Raw genomic sequence first — 18939 nt, forward strand, 5'->3', positions numbered from 1 at the left:
CCGTGTGGGGGCATCACACACAGCCAGGGGATATCAGACATGGGGGCCATCACACAGTTGGGGGGTGTCACAGCTGGGAGGAGGGTCACACACAGCCAGGGAGGTCATACCTTTGGGGGGCTTCACACAGTGTGTGTGGGGTCACACAGCTGGGGAGGGGTCAGAGCTGGGGTGTCACACACAGCTGGGGGGAGCACAGGTTGTGGGGGTGACACAGCGGGTGGGGGGTCACAGCGTGGTGGGGCAGACACAGATGGGGAGGGGTCAGAGCTGGGGGAGTCGGAGGGTCCCCCCCCGGGGGGGGGGGGCCCTTTTCGGGGAGATGCTGGGGAGTCCCGGGGGAGGGGGCTGTAATTAAAGCCACAATCATTTATTGCGATTTAAGGCAACTCAATACAAACCCACGTGGACACGCGACACGGCAAGGGGGAACACAAAAAACACCGGGGACCCCACTGGGATCAGCCCAGGAAATGGAGGGGGGTCTATGGATTTGGGGGAGCTGGTGGGGTGAGAAGGGGTCATGCATCACCCTGGGGGGGGCACTCCACATTTGGGGGAGGCTCCTGCGCACCCCGGCTTTCTGGTCAGGAGGGTGAAGACCCCCTGCCCCTTTTTGGGGGGTGGGCAGGACAGTCCTGGGTGGATATTGGGGGGGGTCCCATGGCCAAGGATGCTCAGGCAACACCATCCCAATCCCCCTGGGAAACCCAAAAGCTGTTTTATGGGGGTGGTGGTGGGAACCCGGATTGGGGAGGGGACCCCAGATTGGGGGGGACCCCGAGGTTGTGGAGGGGAGGAGAGGGACCTACGGTCCCAAGTCCCTGGCAGAGTATGGCTGCCTTTGATCCCTGGATAGAGGGTCCTGGGGTAGGGTGAGGGGACATGGTGTGTCGGGGGTGGGCAGTCAGGGTGGGGGGGTTTCAGGGGGTATGGGAGGGACGGGGGGGGGTTTGATGCCCCGTGCCTTCATGTAAGAGAGGAGTTGGTCAGGAATCTCGGCTAGGACCTCCCGTGCCAACCCTGCCATGCTCAGCCCCGCGCCGGGGCCCCCCGACATGTAGTCACGAAATGGAACAAACTGGGGAAGCACAAGGGGGCAGAGCAGTTGAGGGGGTCCAGGGCCGGGAAGCCCCCGGAACCTTGTGTCTCACACACGGCAGCTCCAGTGTCCCCTCCCCATTCCTGATGTCCCAGTGCCTCTCACATCCAGGTGCATCCTAAGCCCCAATGCCCCTCCATATCCCTGTGCCTCCCCTTTCCCATAGCCCCCACATCCCAGTGCCCCCCCCCCATTTCCCAGTACACCCCCATGTCCCACTGCCCCCCACATCCAGGTCCATCCCAATACCCCAGTGCCCCCTTCATTTGCCAGCACACCCTCCTCATGTCCCAGTGCCCCCCACATCCCAGTGCCCCCCTCATTCCCCAGTGCATCCCCCCTTCCCCAATACACTCCTCCTTCATGTCCCAGTGCCCCCCCATCCAGGTACATCCCATATCCCAGTGGCCCCCCCCACCATATCCCAATGTTCCCCCATGTCCCAGTGCCTCCTAAGGTCCCAGGCTCCTCCCCACATCCAGGAACATGCTAAGTCTCATTGCACCCTTTTTTCGCAGCACAGCCCCCCCCCCCCCAAGTCTTAGTACACCCCCTCTTCGTGTCCCAGTGCAACCCCATATCCCAGTACTTGCCCCTCCATGTCCCAGTGGCCCCCACATCCCAGCGGCCCCCCCATTTCCCAGTACCAACCCCCTTCATGCTGAAGTGCCCCTCCATATCCTAATACACCACCATGTCTCACTGCACCCCCATTCCAAGGTACATCCCAAATCTCAGTGCACCCTCTTTTTCCAGTGAAGCCCCCCCATCATGTCCCTGTGCACCCCCAAATCCCAGTGCATTCCCCCATCCAAGTGCATCCCAAACCCATTGCATCCCATTGTCCCAGAGCATCCCCCTCATGTCCCAGTGCCCCCCAAATCCCAGTGCTGCCCAAATCCCAGTCCACCTTGTCATCCCTCCACACCAGTCCCACCCAGTGCACCCCAGGAGTAACGGGGCTGATTTGAGGTCCCCAGGGCACCCCCCACCACCACCCTGCTAGGTCCCCAAATCTCTCATTGGCGAGGTCGGTCGGTACCTGGACGATGTCACGCTCAGCCACTTTGCCACGGGAAGAGATGCGGATGTCATCCCCATCCAGCTCCACCATGGCTGGGGGAGATGCAGGGGGGAGGTCAGCAGCACGGCAGTGCTCCCCACTTCAGGGTGGGATCTTATTATGTCCCTCCCAACCCCACACCCAGAACCCCCAAGTCCCCTCGCTGGGGTGTGCTGAGCCCATTCATATGCTGACACATTCAACTCATAGCTCCAGTGGCCAAGGGACCCCCCCATCCCCCCAGCCTTCCCCTAGTTCCCCCAGCCCCCAAATCTTACCATCGAACTCGGCCTGGCCGACCCCCACGATGATGATGGACATGGGCAATTTGGCAGCCTGAGGGAGCCGGGGGGTGAAGGGAGTCTCACAAAATTTAATGATGCTACCACCAAATGAGCCGCTCCCCCACCACAGCACCCAGGGGTGCCAACACCCCCTCCCCCAAGGATTCCAGTCCCTCAGCACCCCCCATCACTCAAGGGTCTCAGACCCCTCCCCACCAGCAGTGGGGGGGTCCCAGGAACTCCCCAGCTTCCTTGCAGCACCCAGGGGTCCTAGACACCCCTACACGCCAAACGCTGTGGTCCCAGCCCCTTCTTGACCCCAGGAGTCCTTTCCCACTTCCCAGTCCCTCCTCACTGCCTCCAACACCCAGGGGTCCACACCCTCCCCCAGCACCCAGGGCTCCCAGCCCCTTCTCCATCCCTCCAGCAAGCAAGGGTCCCAACCCACCCCCCCCACCCAGCTTCAGGGTCCCAGCTCCTCCTCACCCACCCCATCACCCAAAGGGTACCAGCCACCCCCAACCCCTCAGAACCCAGGGGTCCAAGCCCCTTCCCACCCGCTAAGGGTTCCAGCCCTCCTCAACCCCCCAGCACCCAGGGGTCCCCAACCTTTCCTACCCCACCAAGGGTCCCAATCCCTCCCCACTGCCCCCGTCACCCAAGGCTTACAGCTCCCCCCACCAGCACCAGGGGTGCCACCACCTGCCCCAGCACCACCACAGGGGTCTCACATTGACGATAGCCTCCTTGGTCTGGGCCATGTCAGAGATGACACCATCAGTGATGATGAGGAGGACAAAATACTGGGACCCGTCCAGCACCGTGGCCGCCGAGCTGGGGGGACCCTGTGTGACGCCAGAGGGCACAGGGACCCCACCCCAGGGCACGGGGCCCCTCTTACCGGGCAACGTGGTTGACGACAGGGGCGAAGTTGGTGGGGCCGTAGAGCTGGACGCGGCGCAGACTGCGCTGATATGCCTCCAGCACCCCCGCAATGCCACGGCACGCTGGGTTTGATGCATCCCCATTCTGCCGCAGGGTCACCAGGACCACGGTGACACCACAGCCCCCAGCCATGGACAGGGTGACACCACAGACCCCACGCACAGACAAGGATGGCACTGCCATAGCCCCCAAATGCTAACAAGGATGATCCCACCATGTCCGCAATGTGGTGGCAAGGGAGACCACCACCACGTTCCCATCTCAGGGTCAAGGATGACACTGCCATGGCCCCAACCCAGTGACAAGGAAAATGCCACCACATCCCCAACCCAGGGACAAGAATAATGCCACCATGTCCCCAATACAGTGAGAACTGGTGACAAGGACAACACCATCACATGCCCAGCACAGTGACAAAGACCACACCACCACATTCTCAACCTGGTGACGAGGATGATGCTACCATGTCCCCAGCCCGGTGACAAAGACAATACCATGTCCCTAATCTGGTGACAAGGATGACACTGCCACAGCCCCAACCCAGTGACAAGGATGACACCACCATATCCCCAATACGGTGACAAGGATAATACCACCGTGTCCCCAACCCTGTGACAAGAATGATACCACCATGTCCCAAATAATGTGACAAGGATGGCATTGCCATGACCCCAAAACAGTGACAAACTGATGATGCCACTATGTTCCCAACCCAAGGACAAGGATGACACCACCATATCCCCAATCCAAATCCAACCCAAACACACCATTTACCCAACTTGGTGATCAAGGATGAGACCACTGTGACCCCAAACTGCTGACAAGGACAACCACTATGCCCCTTCCTAATCTGGTGACAAGGACAACACCGCCATGGCCCCAAACTAGTGACAAGGACGACACCACCATGGCCCCAACCCAAGGAAGAGGATGATACCTCCATGTCCCAAACAATGTGACAAGATTAGCCCACCATGTCCCCAACTGGGTGACAAGGACACCACCCTTCATCCGCAGTCCTGTCCCTCCTTGGCCCCTCACCAGTGGGAACTCGTGGGACACGTGCCCATCCGGGGGGACCTTGGCACCAAAGCCAAGGGCTGGGAACATCTTGTCACTGTCGTAGTCCTGGATGATGTCCCCCACAGCCCGCAGTGCCAGGCTGTAGGCATTCAGCTGGAAGGGGCTCAGGTAGTGCAGGGACGTGGGCTGCGAGGGGTTCCCTGCACGGGCATGGGGCTCAGCACCCCCCAGCACCCCCATGGCCCCCCCCCAGAACCCTCAAAATCCCCCCAGCACCCCCAAAACATCCCCAGCATCCCCACAACCATGGCACTACTATGGCCCCAACCCAGTGACAAGGATGACACCATCTCTCCAACACAGTGACAAGGACAAGGATAATCCCACCATGTCCCCAAATGCTACCACATCCCCACCCTGGTGACAGCTGGTGACAAGGATGACACCACCATGAAACCAACACAGAGACAAGGATGACACTCTGTCCCCAACAAAGTGACAAAGATGACACTGCTATGATCCCCACCCAGTGACAAGAATGGCACCACTCTGTCCCAAATTCAATGACAATGATGGTGCCACCAAATCCCCAACCCAGTGACAGCTGGTGACAAGTATGACACCACCATAGTACCAACACAGTGACAAAAATAACACTGCCATGGCCCCAAACCCATGACAAGGACAATGCCATCATGACCCCAACCCAGTGACAAGGGAGACATGACCATGTCCCCAACACAGTTACAAGGACAACACCACCATGGCCCCAAACTGGTGACAAGGATAACACCACCATGATGCCAAACTGGTTACAACTGCCCCAAATAAATCCCCTGGGGGGACACAGCCCCCACTCACCATTGGATGCCGTGAAGTCGATGGCCACTGTGAAGTTGAGTTGGGTCCTGGGGGGGCAAAATGGCCTTGGGGTGACACGGGGTGACCCATGGGTTTGGGGTGGGGACACCCCTGGGGCCACAGGCTGGACTTGGTGCACCCATCCCCCAACTCAGAGCACCCCCAAGCGTCCCTGCACTGAGGTGTCACCATGCTGCAATCAAGGGAGTGGCTGGGGGTGCTGGGGACCCCCAAAGGACCAATTTGGGGTGCTGGGGAGCCCCTGCCCACGAGGGAGCATCTGGGTGGGGGTGCTGAGGACCCCAAATAGAGAAGATGGGGATGGTGGGGACCCTCTTTCCACAAAGGAGTAGCTGTGGGTGTTGGGGACCCCAAAGGGAGCTGTTGGGAGTGCTGGAGACTTCCAAAAGGAGCAACTGCAGGTTCTGGGGACTACCAATAAGCAGCTGTGGGTGATGGGGACCCCCTGCCCTCAAGGAGGCATCTGGATGGGGGTGCTGAGACCCCCAATGGAGGAGCTAGGTGTGCTGGGGACCCCAAGTGGAGCAACTGGGGGTGTTGGGGACCCCACAGGGAGGAGTTGGGGATAGAAGGAACCTCCCCCCTCTCCCCCCCCCATCCTCAAGGGAGCAACAGTGGGTCCTGGGGACCTCCCTGCCAGTGAGGGAGGGGCTGGGGATGCTGGGGACTCCCACAGGATCAGCTAGGGATGCTGGGGATTCCCTGCCCTTGAGGGAGCAGCTCAGGGTGCTGGGTACCCCCAAGGAAGGAGCTGGGGGTGTTGGGGATCCTCAAAGGTGCAGCTGGGGGTGCTGGGGGCCCCCTGCTCACCCGCCCCTGATGTAGTCCAGGAAGGTATGCTCGGCCTCCACAGCGAAGGACAGCAGGGTCACCTGTGGGGACATGGGGTTCAGGGGGGAAAGTGCCACACCCCCTGCGTCCCCCCCTCCGCACATCCCATCCTCACTGTGCCCGAGTTCAGGTACTTCTTCTTCTTCATCTTCTTCCGGGGATTCACCACCTGCGGGGATGGGAGGGAAGGGAAGGGGGCTGCTCCTCACAGGGATGGGAGGCCCCAGGGAGCAGCATGGGGGATTGTCACATCCTGGGGGACAGGGGGGCACAGAATGCCCTGGGGGCAGCGGTGGGAGCACTGTGCTGAGGTGCAGAGAGGGACCTTGAGGAGCACATGGTGGGCTGAGACACCCAGGGCTGCATGTGGGGACCCTGGGGATTGTAGTGCAGCTGCAGATCCATGGTGGGGGCTGCGGACCCGGGACCCTCAAGGGAGCAGCTGTGGGTGCTGCACCCTGGGGACCATAACACCCCAAGGGTGCAGTGTGGGGACCCCAACACCCCGGGGTGCAGCACAGGGATCCTGGGGACTGTAAATCTCCATGGCTGCAGCATGAGCAGCCTGGGTACCATGACACCTCAGAGTGGAGGAGGGGGACCTTTGTATGACACGCCAGGGTGTAGCGTTGGGAGGGACCCTGGGGACCACAACACCCTAGGATTGCATCATGGGGACCCTGGGGTATGTAGCACCCACACAAGGACCCTGAAGCCCAGAGGTGCAGCAGAGAGAGGGACCCTGGGGACCGTACCCACCAAGGGGTGCAGTGTTAGGACCCCAACACACAGGCATGCAGCACAGGAACCCTGGGGACCGTGACCCCCACGGGGGGTGCAGCACCCCCCAGCCATGTGCCCATCCCCCCTCACCTCGTACACGTTGAAGTGGCTCTGGCCCCGTGCCAGCTCCCGGTAGCTGGTGGTGAACTCGCCGATGAAGTCGTGGCTGTGAGGCCGGTGATTCTCCATCAGCCGGGGGATCCCCATCACTCGGGGGGGGGTGGGAATGGGGGATTTCCCATTGCCCAGGAAGTTTCCCATCAGCCAGGGAGTCCCAAATAGCCAGGGGGGATTCCCATCACCCGGGGGGATCCATCTCCCCGTGGATGCAGGGATGGGGGGCTCCCCACCATTCGGGGGGTCCCCATCACCCGGGGGGTGCAGGTCCAGAGTGTGGGGGGTCCCCAGGAGCACACACAGCTCACCTGCCATCACGGTCCCAGTCATACACCTCCACCTTGATGGCTCTGCAAGGCGGGGGGAGGGTCACCAACACCCCCCGACACCCCCAAATCCCATCCCCCCCCCTCTCTCCCGGGGACCAGTCACACACAACCCCCCACTCCCTGTGGGATTTGTTTTGACGCCTCTGTGGGCTTTTTCCTGCTTCCTCCTCCTCCTCGTTGGGATATTTTTATCCATCGTTGCCACAGCAACGTCCAACACGGGGCCAAAGCGGCGTGAGGAGCTGTTTGCGAGGACAACAGCTCGTGACACTGGTTTGGGGTGGGGGGGGGGGGGGATGGCTCGGTGGCAGCAGTGATGCCCATTGCCCAGATGGGTAAACTGAGGCAGAAGCGGGTAACGCCGGGAGGGTGGGTGCTGCTGGTACCACAGAGCCGGGGGAAGGGGTTCTGGGGGTCTCGGGTGGCCACAGAGGTGGGGGAAGGGGTTCTCAGGGGGCCACACAGAGGGTGGAGGAGCTGCAGGGGGTCCTGAGGTACAACAGAGATGGAGAAGGAGGTGTGCAGGGGTCTTTGGGACCACAGAGATGGGGGGAAGGGAATAAAGGGAGTCCTGGGGTACCAGAGACACAGGGGAAGGGATTCTGAGGGACAACAGAAAGAAAGGACAGGGGTCCTGGGGTACCACAGACATGGAGTGAGGGGGGTTCTGGGCATCCAGAGGTACCACAGAGAGGGGGGGAAGGGGTTTCAGGGCATCCTGGAGCACCATGGAGATGGAATAAGGGGTGAAGGGGGTCTTTGGGGACCACAGAGATGGGGACATGAGGTGCAGGGGTTCCCAGAGGACCTGAGAGATGGGGGAAGAAGAAAAAAGGGGTTCTGGGGGCCCATAGAGATGGGACTGGGCTGCAGGGGGTCCTGGGGCACCATGGATGGGGGGGAAGGGGGCTCAGGGGGTCTCAGAGGACCACAGAGATGGGAGTGCAGGGGGTCCCTGGGTATGACAGAGATGGGGGAAGGGGGTTCAGGGGTCCTAGTGGACCCTAGAGATGGGGGGAAGAAGGGGAAGGAGGTCTTTGAGGCCAAAGTGGGGATACAGGGGGTCCCAGTCCCCTGGCGCTCACCGGTCATGGTCCCCATTGCAGAGGGCACGCACGGGAATGGCAAAGGCTGCCCAGACGGGGTTCAGCGTGTTCCGCACCACCTCCGTCTTGTGGCAGATGGTGAAACTGGGGGGAGGACAAGAGGGGGACAAGGGGGTCACTCTCCCATCCCAACACCCTCCAATCTGTCACCCCCGCAGCGCAGTGAGGATTTTTGGACACCCCCTCCAATGCCAGCCCATGGGGACATCGGGGTGTCCTGTGCTGGGGCTGAGCCCTCCCATGGGGTGTGGCAGGGTCACTGTGTTTTTGAAAGGGGGTCGCTCACGTCCCATCTTCATTGCTGCGGTAGAAGACCATGAAGGGGTCCGATTTTCCGAAGAAATCCTTCTTATCCAGCTTGTTGGCACAGAACTGGAGTGTGGCCACGTCCTGGGGGGTGGAATCGGGAGGCGTCATCCACCCTGCACCCCCCTGAGGGGTGGGATCCCGCGGGGGCGGCTGCTCCATGAGGGAAGGAGGGATCCAGGACAGGAGGGACACAGGGTGGGGATGGTCAGCCATCACCCTCATCTTGGGGCGTGGGCTGGTGTGTCTCAGCCACCCCCGATACTGAGGGGTCCCCAAGCTACGCTCCCTCCCCTGCCCTGCCGCGGCTCACCCGGCAGTTTCCCAGCTCTTCAGCGAGGAGGATGATGGTGCCGCACTTCTTCCCCGGAATGCCACTGCCGGGATGGGATGTGAGCGTGGCAGGGGCACACATGGTGTCCTGGGGGTGTCCCCCCCGCACTGGGCACCCCAAAACTTACCTATTGGAGGCGGCCGGGGCGGGTCTCCTGCCCCGGGGGTGCATGCTGGCTGTCCCCATCCTGCAGGGACGCATGCTGAAGGGTCATGGGGAGGATCCCCACCCAAGAAAAAGCCCCCCTCCCAAAAAAAAGAAGTGTCCAAAAAAAAAAAAAAAAAAACCAAACCAGCCCCGCCCCCTGCCAAATTCCAGCATCCTAAAAAGAAGCTGTTCCTCCCCTCAAAAAAGCCTGTCCCCAAAAGACATTCAGCCCCCCAAAAAGTCAGTTCCCACAAAACAAACTGCCCCCAAAAAAGCCAACACCCAAAATCGTCAGACCCCTCTAAAAGCCAGACCCCTCCAAACCACATTCCCTCCAAAATCTACCACCCCAAGAAAAAGCCAGACCCATCAATCCCCACCAAAAAGCCAGACCCCAAAAATGTCTTTCCTGCCAAAAGCCACACCCCCCCCCCCCAACAAACAGCCAGCCCCCCAAAATGCCACTGTCAGCTCTGGGGTCTGGGTCCATCCTGGGCACACCAAAAGGGACCTTGGGGGACATGGGAGCCAGGCAGGGCTCATGTCAGGGACTTGGGGACCACTGGGGACACTGGCACCAGGGAGGGCTCATGTCAGGGGCTTCTCCGGGGGGGGACATGGGGACACTGGGATCAGTGGGGGAGGTGGCTCACATTGGGGGCTTCCCTGGGGCAGAGACATGGGCACTCTGGGACACTGGGGCTGAGGGGGGCGACCATCAGGGGTTTCTCCAGTGGGGGGACATGGGGACCCTGGGAACCTTGGGGACACTGGACCACAGTGGAGGCTCACACTAGGGGTTTCTCTGGGGGTGGGACATGGGGACACTGGGGATGAGGGGGTTCATGTCAGGGGCTTCTCTAGGAGGAAGATGGGCACACTGGGGGCACTGGGCACACTGGGGGCACAAGAGGGGCTCACATCAGGGGCTTCACTGGGGTGGGACATGGGGGCATAGGGACACTGGGGTCACAGGGACACTGGGGCAAAGGGGGGGCTCACGTCAGGGGCTTCTCCAGGCGGCTGCCGGCTGAGCCCACAATCTCCCCCAGGGTGCAGAATGCCTGGCCCAGGAAATCCTGCAGGATCAGGAACACTGGGTGTTACCAGGGGGATGCCCATCCCAGGGAGGCCAGGGGAGCAGAGCTGATCCTGCACGTACATGCTTGGAGAGGTCAGGGCTCTTGGAGTCCACATCATACCTGGGGACAGAGGAGACATGTTGGCATGGAACGGGACATGGGGGGCCTTGGATGGGACAGGGATGGGGATGGAGACAGGGATGGGATGGGATGGGATGGGATGGGATGGGATGGGATGGGAGGCGGACAGGGAGGGGCAGGGATGGGATGAGACAGGGATGGCACACAAATAGGGATGGATTAGGTGTAGGGACAGGATGGGATGGGATGGGATGGGATGGGATGGGATGGGTAAAAGAATAGGGGTAGGATGGGACAAGGATGGGTACAGGGACAGGATGGGGTAGAATAGGGACACAATGGAATGGACAGGGATGGGATGTGAATAGGGACAGGATGGGTCAGGGACAGAATGCGGACTGGATAGGATAGGGATGACGATGGGATGGGACAAGGATGGGGACAGGGTTATGAACAAGGGTGGTGATGGTCCAGGAGTGGGGACAGAACAGGGATGGGGACAAGGACACTCTGGGGGCCTGTGCTGAGGTGGTGAGGGGGTGACCCTGGGGGACATGGGGGTGACCCTGGGGCCGCAGGGGTCACTCACAGGTCAAAGCGCAGGTTCTGCCGCTCCTCAAAGCAATAATCAAGGACAAACTTGCGCAGGAAGTCAGGATTCAGGGAGTTGTCGATGACCTCGGTCCGGCCAAACTGGGGGATGCAGGGACAGCAGGGATAATGGGGTGACAGGACAACACGGGGTGGGGACAGGGACATGGAGACACAGGGACATGGGGATGTGGTGATGTGGACACAGGGACATGGAGATGGGAACACAGGAACACAGGACATGGCCATGGGGGATGGGGATACAGGGATATGGGGACACAGACACGGGGACATGGGCACATGGGGATGTGGTGATATGGGCACAGGGGCATGGAGACATGAAGATGCAGAGACATGGGGGCATAGGGATGGGGACATGAGGACATGGGAACACAGGGGCGTGTGAACACAGGAGAGGAAAAACAGGGGCATGGGAATGAGGGTGGGGACACGGGGGCAGTGGGACATGGGAATGTGGACATGGGGACTTACAGATATGGGGACACAGCGACACGGGGACACAGCGACACGAGAACATGTGGACATGGGATTGGGGACATGGGGACATGTGTGGGGGGATGAGGCGGAGCAAGGGCGGACAGCGGGTTCGGGCCGGGGCACACGGGGCGGACAGGGGCGGGGTGGGCCCAGGTGCCGCTTTGTGCCGCGGGGCCGCCCGTCCCCCGGTCCCACCCCCTGTTCGTTACCCCGCAATTAACATCCTGTTAATTACAGGGGGACGGGGCCTGGCTGCGTGCCGACAGCTGATTGGCTGGCTGCCTAGCACCTCGACATGCTCCCCAGATCCCCAGGGCGCCGGCTGGCTGATTGCTGTGCCCCGGGGCACTGGCTGCGTGCTCATGGTCCAGGTGCTGCACCCCCAGACGCTGATTGCTCACTGGTGACTGGCCAAGTGCCCGCCACCCCAACACCCTGACTGGCCACTTGGCCAGCACCCCAACGCGCCGATAGCCCAGAATCCTTCATGCTGCTTGGCTGGGGGCGGCCATGGCCCCTGACTGCTGATTGGCCATCGGGTTGGCAAACACACATGCTGATTGGCCACTGCCCCAACATGCTGATGATTGGTTGGCCAGCCAGCACCCCAACATCCTGATTGGCCGGCTGAGAGCACCCCAACATGCCGATTGGCCAGCTGAGCACAGCCCAACATGCTGATTGGCTGCCCCCCACCAATCGGGTCACTCACCTCCCGCCATTGGTGGCTGCCAGGGCGCTGCGTGTACAGCACACAGACTGCGGGGGGAGGGGTCAGGGGGAAGGGCACCCCCAGAGACCCCCCCAAAACACTCCAGAGACCCCCAAAACCCTTAGAGACACCAGCATCCCCAGAGACTCCCCAAACTCCCCAGAGACCCCCCAAAACACCTCAGAGACTCCCCAAACCCCCCAGAGAGCCCCTAAGATCCCCCCAGACACCCCCCATACAGCTCAGATGCTCCCCAAATCCCCCAGACCTCCAAAACCCCCAAAGACCACCCAAAAACCCCCAGAGACCCCCACACTCCCCAGAGCTCCAACACGCCCAGAACCCTCCAAAACATCCTTGAGACCCCCAAAACCTCATAGAACCACACCACTCCCAGAGACCTCCCAAAACACCTCAGAGAGCCCCAAAACCCCCAGACAACACTCCCCAGAGACACTGATGCTCCCAGAGACCCCCCCCAAAACACCCAGATACCCCACAAAATACTTCAGAGACCCCCCAGCCCCCCAGAGACCCCCAAACCCCCCAGAGACCCAAACATCCCCCAAGCCCACAACACCCTCCAGAGACCCCAAAACCCCCAGTAACCCCAAGCCCCCCAGAGTCCCCCCAAAACACCCCCAGAGACCCTAAAACACACCCCATCCCCCCTGCCCCACTCACGTGGGTCCGACTTGGAGAAGGTGTCCCTGTCCAGGAGCTGCCTGGGGGGGCAGCGGGAAGTGTGAGTGTGAGTGTGAGTGTGAGCCCCTGGCTGTGCCTGTGACTGTGTGTAGCCCTTATGCGGCCAGGTGTGCCCCAGGACACGGACTGGGGTGCAAAGCATGACTGACACATTTTGGGGGGCCATGCGCTGGGGGCCCGTGTATCGGGGTGCACAGCAGGGCGTTGGTGAGCATGGCTGGGTGTTGGGGTGCACTGCCAGATGTGCCCCACAACACATGTTGGGGTGCACGGACACATCTGCACAGGGTGCACAGCATGACACAGAGTGCCACGTGTCAGGACACCAAAGCGGGACCCCAGGTTGCAGAGAGAGGGTACAGGGGGTGCAGGGTGGGCAGGGGCTACAGGGGGTGCAGTGGGGGCCGGGTATTCAGGGGTTTCAGGGTGGGCAAGGAGTAACAGCGGGTGCAGGGGACACAGGGTCCAACCTGACCCCCCTGCAACCCCGGCCCCAGAGACCCCCAAATGCCCCCCCCGTGACCCCCACTCCCCTCAGGGCCCCGCACCCACAACACCTTTGGGTCACCCAGTGCCCCTCTGTCCCCATACCCGACACCTGTGCTCCCCATGCTCCACAATGCCTCCCAGCACATTCCAGCGTTTCCCAGTGAATCCCAGTGCCTCCTAGTGCATTTCAGTGCCTCCAACGCCAGCGGCCTTGCTCTCCAGTGCCTCCCCGTGCCTCCCAGTACTCTAAAACGCCGACTGCTCCCCGTTCCCTCGTGTCTCCCGCTGCCTTCCAGGGCATCTCAGAGCATTCCAGTACACCCCAGCAATTCACACCACCACCTGCTCCCACTCTCCGGTCCATTCCAGTGCCTCCCAGTGCATCCCAGGGGATCTCAGTGCATCACAGTGCACCACAGTGCACCCCAGCACCCTTCGACGCCAGCAGCTGCGGCACTCCAGTGCCTCCCAATGCCTTCCAGTGCATCTCATTGCGTTCCAGTGCAACCCAGTGCCCTACAGCGCCAGCTGCTCCCAACTCTCCAATGCCTCCCAGTGCATCCCAAGGGATCTCAGTGCCTCCCAATGCATCCCAGTACCCTCCAACGCCGGCTGCCGCCGCTCCCCAGTGCTTCCCAGCGCCTCTCTGCATCTCAGCACCCTCCAACGCCAGCTACCCGTACACCACAGTGCAACCCCGTGCCTCCCAGCATCTTCCAACGCCAGCTGCCGCTGCTCCCCAGTGCCTCCCAGCGCCTCCCCGCGCCCCCGCCGCCCGATGCCGGCTCCCGCCACGGCTCCGCTACCTGCAGGACACCGTGAGCTCCACGCGGGTGGCCGGGACGGGGCCGGGGCCGGCGCCCGATTCCGGGACACCCAGGCCCGCCATACCCCGGGCTCCGCCGCTGCCCCGACACCGGCACCGGCACCGCGATCGCGATCGGCTCCGCCCCGGGACCGCCCTTGGCACCGCCCGGGGCTCCCGGCACCGGCCCCGGCCCCGCACCGAGGGACTGCCCGGGGTCTTATTCGGGACCGCCCGCCGGGAGACCGGGACCGCCTTTGTCACCGCCCGGGACCCGGTCACCGCCCGCCCCCGGTCCGGGCCCCGGCCCCGCACCGAGGGACTGCCCCGGTCTTCTTTGGGACCGCTAGCGGGGAGACCGAGACCGGCTCGGGACCGCCCCTGGGATCGCCTCCAGATCCCCGGCACCGCCTCCGGGATCGCCCTCGGGGCCGCCTCCCCTTCCCCGGTACCGCCACGAACCCCTGATGCTGCCCCCGGGACCGCCCCGAAATTTTCGGGATCACCCCCAGATTCCGGGGATCTACCCTCGCACCGCCTCCGGGCCTACTTCCAAATCCCCGGGACCGCCCCGGTTCCGCCTCGGAATCGCCCCCAGATCCCCGGGATGGCCCCCCGCACCATCCCCAGAGCCGCTTCCATAGCCCAGTTTCCCCCTGGAAGCCCGGTACTGTCGCCGGGATCCCTCCCAGATTCCCGGTATCGCCCCGGGATCAACCCCAAATCCCTGGTACCTCCCCTGACCACCGGCATCTCCCCCGCATCGCCCGCGGGGCCGCCTCCTCATTCCCGGTACCGCCCCGGACCCCCGGTACTGTCCCCGGGATAGCCCTCAGATCCCCGGCATCACCCTCAGGCGCCCGGTGCCGCCTCCCCATCCCCAGTACCCCCCGGATGCCGGTACCAAGGATCAGCCTCGGGCTCGCCCCTAGACCACCGCTACTGCCCTGGGATTGCCCCCGAGGCTGCCTCCAGACCCCGGTACACCAGGGACCATTGGTACTGCCCCGGGATCACCCCCAGACCGAACCCCCGGTGCCCGCTCCCTGGTACCCCAGCACTCCTCCGGTACTCCCAGGGCGCCCCCCTGTGCTGTAGTGACACTCTCGGTACCACCCACTCCCCAGGATGAGCCCCCAATTGCCCTAGTTCCCCTTAGTCAGAACCCCCCCAGTATCCCCACAGCCCCATCAACTGCAGATGCAGAGTCCCCCAGTCCCCTGCTATTCCCCCAGTAGCTCCCAGTATCACCCCCGCACCATTCCCAGTAACACCCAGCAGCTCCCAGTACTGTCCCAAGTCCTGCACTAGGTGACATCAAGAGCTAGAGGGGGACACCCAGTGCTGGGGGTCACCCAGCGCCAGGGGGGGAACCCACTGGGGGAACCCACTGTGTGCTGGCAGGAGGACCCCACTGCCAGTTTAGGGGTCCCCAGTGCTGTGTGGGGAGCCCACTCTGGGGGGACAGCACCATCCCCCCCTTTCCACCCAAAGCTCACTGATCCAACAGGTCCATGGTGGGGGAACACTCTGCGGGGGTCCCAGGACACTTTGGGGACACACAGACACAACACAGCAGGGGTAAATTTGGGTCTCTGGCACCCACTCTGCCCCCAGGAACTGGGGCCACTCCAGTCTGGCTGCCGCTCCATGTCCCAAGGGAGAGACACCCACCGCTGCAAGGGCACCCACAAACCCCTTTTGGGGAGGCTCACAACCCCCCTGACCCCCACCATGCCAAAGACACCTTCCCCACAGCCTCCCCCAAAAACCACCACTCTGGGGGGGGCCCCACCACATCCAACCTTTTTTATTACAAACGAGCAGTACAATTTGGAGAGGGTACCCCCCACCCCCTACCCCGAGGGATACGCCTTGATGACCTTGACATCGTCGAGGGGTCGGTCCTGGGAGTTGGTCTCCACCATGGCTAGGCGCCCCAGCACCCCCATTCCTTGGCATACCCTCCCGAAAATGCTGTGCTTCCCATCCAGCCACTGTGCTGGGCCCAGGGTCAGGAAAAATTGGCTTCCATTGGTGTCTGGCCCTGCATTGGCCATTGCCAGGATCCCGGCACCTGGGGGACACGGGGACATGTCATCTCATGGGTGGGGATATAGGGGACATGCCACCCCACAGCATGATGGGGGACATGTCATCCCGTGGGGGATGTCATCTCATGGCCAAGATCCCGGAATCATGGGAAACATGTCACCCCAAGATTGGGATCCTGGAGGACATCATCCTACGGCTGCGATCCCTGGGACATTTCACTCCATGGCCAGGCTCCTGGGGGACCTGTCACCCGATCGAGGGGTCACAGTGGACATCAGTAACGACTTGCTCCCATTGGTGTCCAGCCCCACACTGGCCATCACCAGGATCCCAGTGCCTGTGGGACATGGGCCAAGGGTCCTGGCACCCTGAGGGACATGCCACGCTATGGTCAGGGTCTTGGGGGACATGCCACTCCAGGGATGGGGTCCTGGGGGACATGGAGGACATGCCACCCCATGGATGGGGTCTCATGGACATGTCATCCCATGGCTGAGGCCCTGGCATCATGGGAAAAATGTCACCCAATGGAGAGGTCTTAGGGGAAGTGAGGAAGAATTGGCTCCTGTTGGTGTCCAGCCCCACATCGGCCATCGCCAGGATCCAGGACACAGGGACATGTCACCCCAGGAATGGGGAAACAGAGGACAGGGCATCCCATGGCCAAGCGCCTGGGGGTCATGTCACTCCATGGATGGGGTTCTGGGGGACACAGAGGACTGGTCACCATAGAGATGAGGTCTTGGGGGACAGGGGAGACATGCCACCTCATGGCCAGGGTCCTGGAGGCCATATCCCATGACCAGCCTCCTCGGGACATGTCACCCCATGACTGGAGTCCTGGGACTCATGTCACCCCATGGATGAGGACTCAGGGGACATCCCATCCCATGGGTGTGTTCCCAGGGGTCCTGCCCCCCTATAGGTGGGGTCCTGGGGGTCCCCGGGGTGCCCCTCCAGTGTTCTCCCAGTGCTGGCCCTGCTCACCAGTGAACTTCAGGTCAGGGTGCAGCTCGTCCTCGAACTGTTTCCCATAGATGGAGGCACCACCACGGCCTGCAGGGGGATTCGGGGGTCAGCAGGATCCGCTGGCACCGGGGAGAGTCCCGGGGAGATTTCAGGGGCCTGTGCTCACCGGTACCCGTGGGATCGCCTCCCTGCACCATGAAGTCCTTGATGATGCGATGAAACTTGGTGCCGTTGTAGTACCCGCGGCGGCTCAGCTCAGCAAAGTTCTTGCAGGTACGGGGAGCATGTTGCCAGTACAGTTCCAGCACGAGTGGGCCCATCCTGGGAATGGGAACACAGGGAATAGGAACAGGAAGGGCACCCAGAATGGGAATGGGAAAAGGAAACGGGGTCATCTCAAACTGATACCCACATCCCCAGCTTCAGACCAAAGCCAGGGGCTGTGTTGCCAGTACAGCTCCAGCACCGGCAGGCCCATCCTGGGAATGGGAACAGCACCGGGAATGGGAATTGGAGACAGGGTCATCACACTGTGACTCCCACAACCAGTTTCAGACCAAAGCTAGGGGCTTTGTCTGCCAGTATAGCTCCAGCACAGGTGGGCCCATCCTGGGAATAGGAAAACCGGGAACAGGAATGGCACTGGGAATGGGGAACACAACTGGGAATGGAAACAGGAGATGGGGTCACCCTGCTGTGAAGCCTTCCACCTGTGGGGTCAGTTCTTGCAGCTGACTGACAGGCCCACTGCGACCCCCAGCCCCAGTTTCAGACCCAAGTCAGGAGGCTATGCTGTCAGTACAGCTCCAGCACCAGCAGGCCCCGCTGGGAATGGGAAATGGGAACACGGGGAATGGGAACAGGAACGGGAAGGGTACCAGGAAACACCTCAGCGTGACCCCCCCTCCCCCCCGGCAGGGTCAGTCAGGGACAGGGAGCACAGGGGTGAGAGGGGGTGGGCAATGGGGGCTGCAGGGGCTGGGGGATAATGGGAGCCCCGGAGGACACGGATGGCGCTTGGTACCAGGGGAAACAGCCCGGACCGGCTGCTTCTGTGCGGTACCGGGAGACACCGGGGCTAACGGGACACCCCGGGGTCACTGGGACCTGCCTCGTACTGAGGGGGGCTGGGGGTTACGGACACCATGGGGGACACCGGAGGGGGACCAGGGGCTCTCTAGTGCCGGGGCGGACACCGGGATTGGTTGATACTGGGGGATAACGGAGCTGTCCCGTTCCGGGATACACTGGAAGCTTCTTAGCATCTGTGGAGTTCACGGTCTGCCCGGCACCGGGAGCTCACGGACACTGAGGACTGCCCCGTACCGGGAGGACCGCGGACTCAGGAACACCGGGGGCTGCCCGGAACCGGGGAGGGAGGGGGCGGACACCGATGTACTCCCGGTGCCGCGGAAGGGGGCGGGACCAGGGGTGTGCGGGGCCTCCCGCGACAGTGCCGGTACCGGGACAAGGCCCCGCCCTTACGTGGTCTCCATGGAAACGGTGGGCGGCTGCCAGGAGTCGGGCGGCACGGCGGCCATGCTGCGGCGGCACCGGCGGCGGAAGGACCCCGCGCTTCCGGGCCACGCCCCTAGCCCGGCGGGCACCAATGGGAGGCGGGGAGCGGGAGAGGGGAGAGCCAATCAGCGAGGCCGAGGGCGAGGGGACGGGCCAGTCAGAGTGGCGGTTTAAAGGGCGCG

At 62.4% G+C, this 18939-nt stretch overlaps 2 protein-coding genes across 7 annotated transcripts; both read right to left on the bottom strand.

Moving 5' to 3' along the window:
• Positions 1–354: 354 nt before the first annotated feature.
• LOC121658748 (copine-5-like) lies at positions 355–14642 on the bottom strand. Of its 5 annotated transcripts, none has more exons than XM_042015973.1 (21): positions 14217–14621; positions 12901–12941; positions 12217–12263; positions 11005–11108; positions 10415–10454; positions 10255–10331; positions 9233–9292; positions 9085–9148; positions 8752–8855; positions 8445–8549; positions 7339–7380; positions 7004–7079; positions 6246–6299; positions 6110–6171; positions 5279–5325; positions 4436–4617; positions 3351–3478; positions 3181–3283; positions 2444–2501; positions 2145–2218; positions 355–1081 (listed from the first exon to the last, which is right to left on the bottom strand). In XM_042015973.1, exons 1-21 carry the CDS (start codon positions 14297–14299, stop codon positions 908–910), a joined length of 1725 nt encoding a protein of 574 aa, XP_041871907.1. In that variant the 5' UTR covers positions 14300–14621; the 3' UTR covers positions 355–907. The 5 variants fall into 5 exon arrangements, with proteins under 5 accessions (XP_041871907.1, XP_041871911.1, XP_041871909.1 ...); XM_042015975.1 differs by having other exon boundaries at positions 942–1081; positions 3181–3201; positions 14217–14625; XM_042015974.1 differs by lacking the exon at positions 355–1081 and adding an exon at positions 1088–1220 and having other exon boundaries at positions 3181–3201; positions 14217–14632.
• A 1367-nt stretch (positions 14643–16009) lies between these two features.
• Positions 16010–18853, bottom strand: PPIL1 (peptidylprolyl isomerase like 1). Of its 2 annotated transcripts, XM_042015978.1 has the most exons (4): positions 18725–18853; positions 17406–17560; positions 17258–17326; positions 16010–16292 (listed from the first exon to the last, which is right to left on the bottom strand). In XM_042015978.1, exons 1-4 carry the CDS (start codon positions 18778–18780, stop codon positions 16072–16074), a joined length of 501 nt encoding a protein of 166 aa, XP_041871912.1. In that variant the 5' UTR covers positions 18781–18853; the 3' UTR covers positions 16010–16071. The 2 variants fall into 2 exon arrangements, with proteins under 2 accessions (XP_041871912.1, XP_041871913.1); XM_042015979.1 differs by lacking the exon at positions 17258–17326 and having other exon boundaries at positions 18725–18833.
• Positions 18854–18939: the final 86 nt, after the last annotated feature.

The sequence above is a fragment of the Corvus kubaryi genome, unplaced genomic scaffold, assembly GCF_017639235.1.
Source record: "Corvus kubaryi isolate FWS band 111438036 unplaced genomic scaffold, C.kubaryi_AGA036_p1.0 split3-37355, whole genome shotgun sequence".
NCBI lineage: Eukaryota > Metazoa > Chordata > Aves > Passeriformes > Corvidae > Corvus > Corvus kubaryi.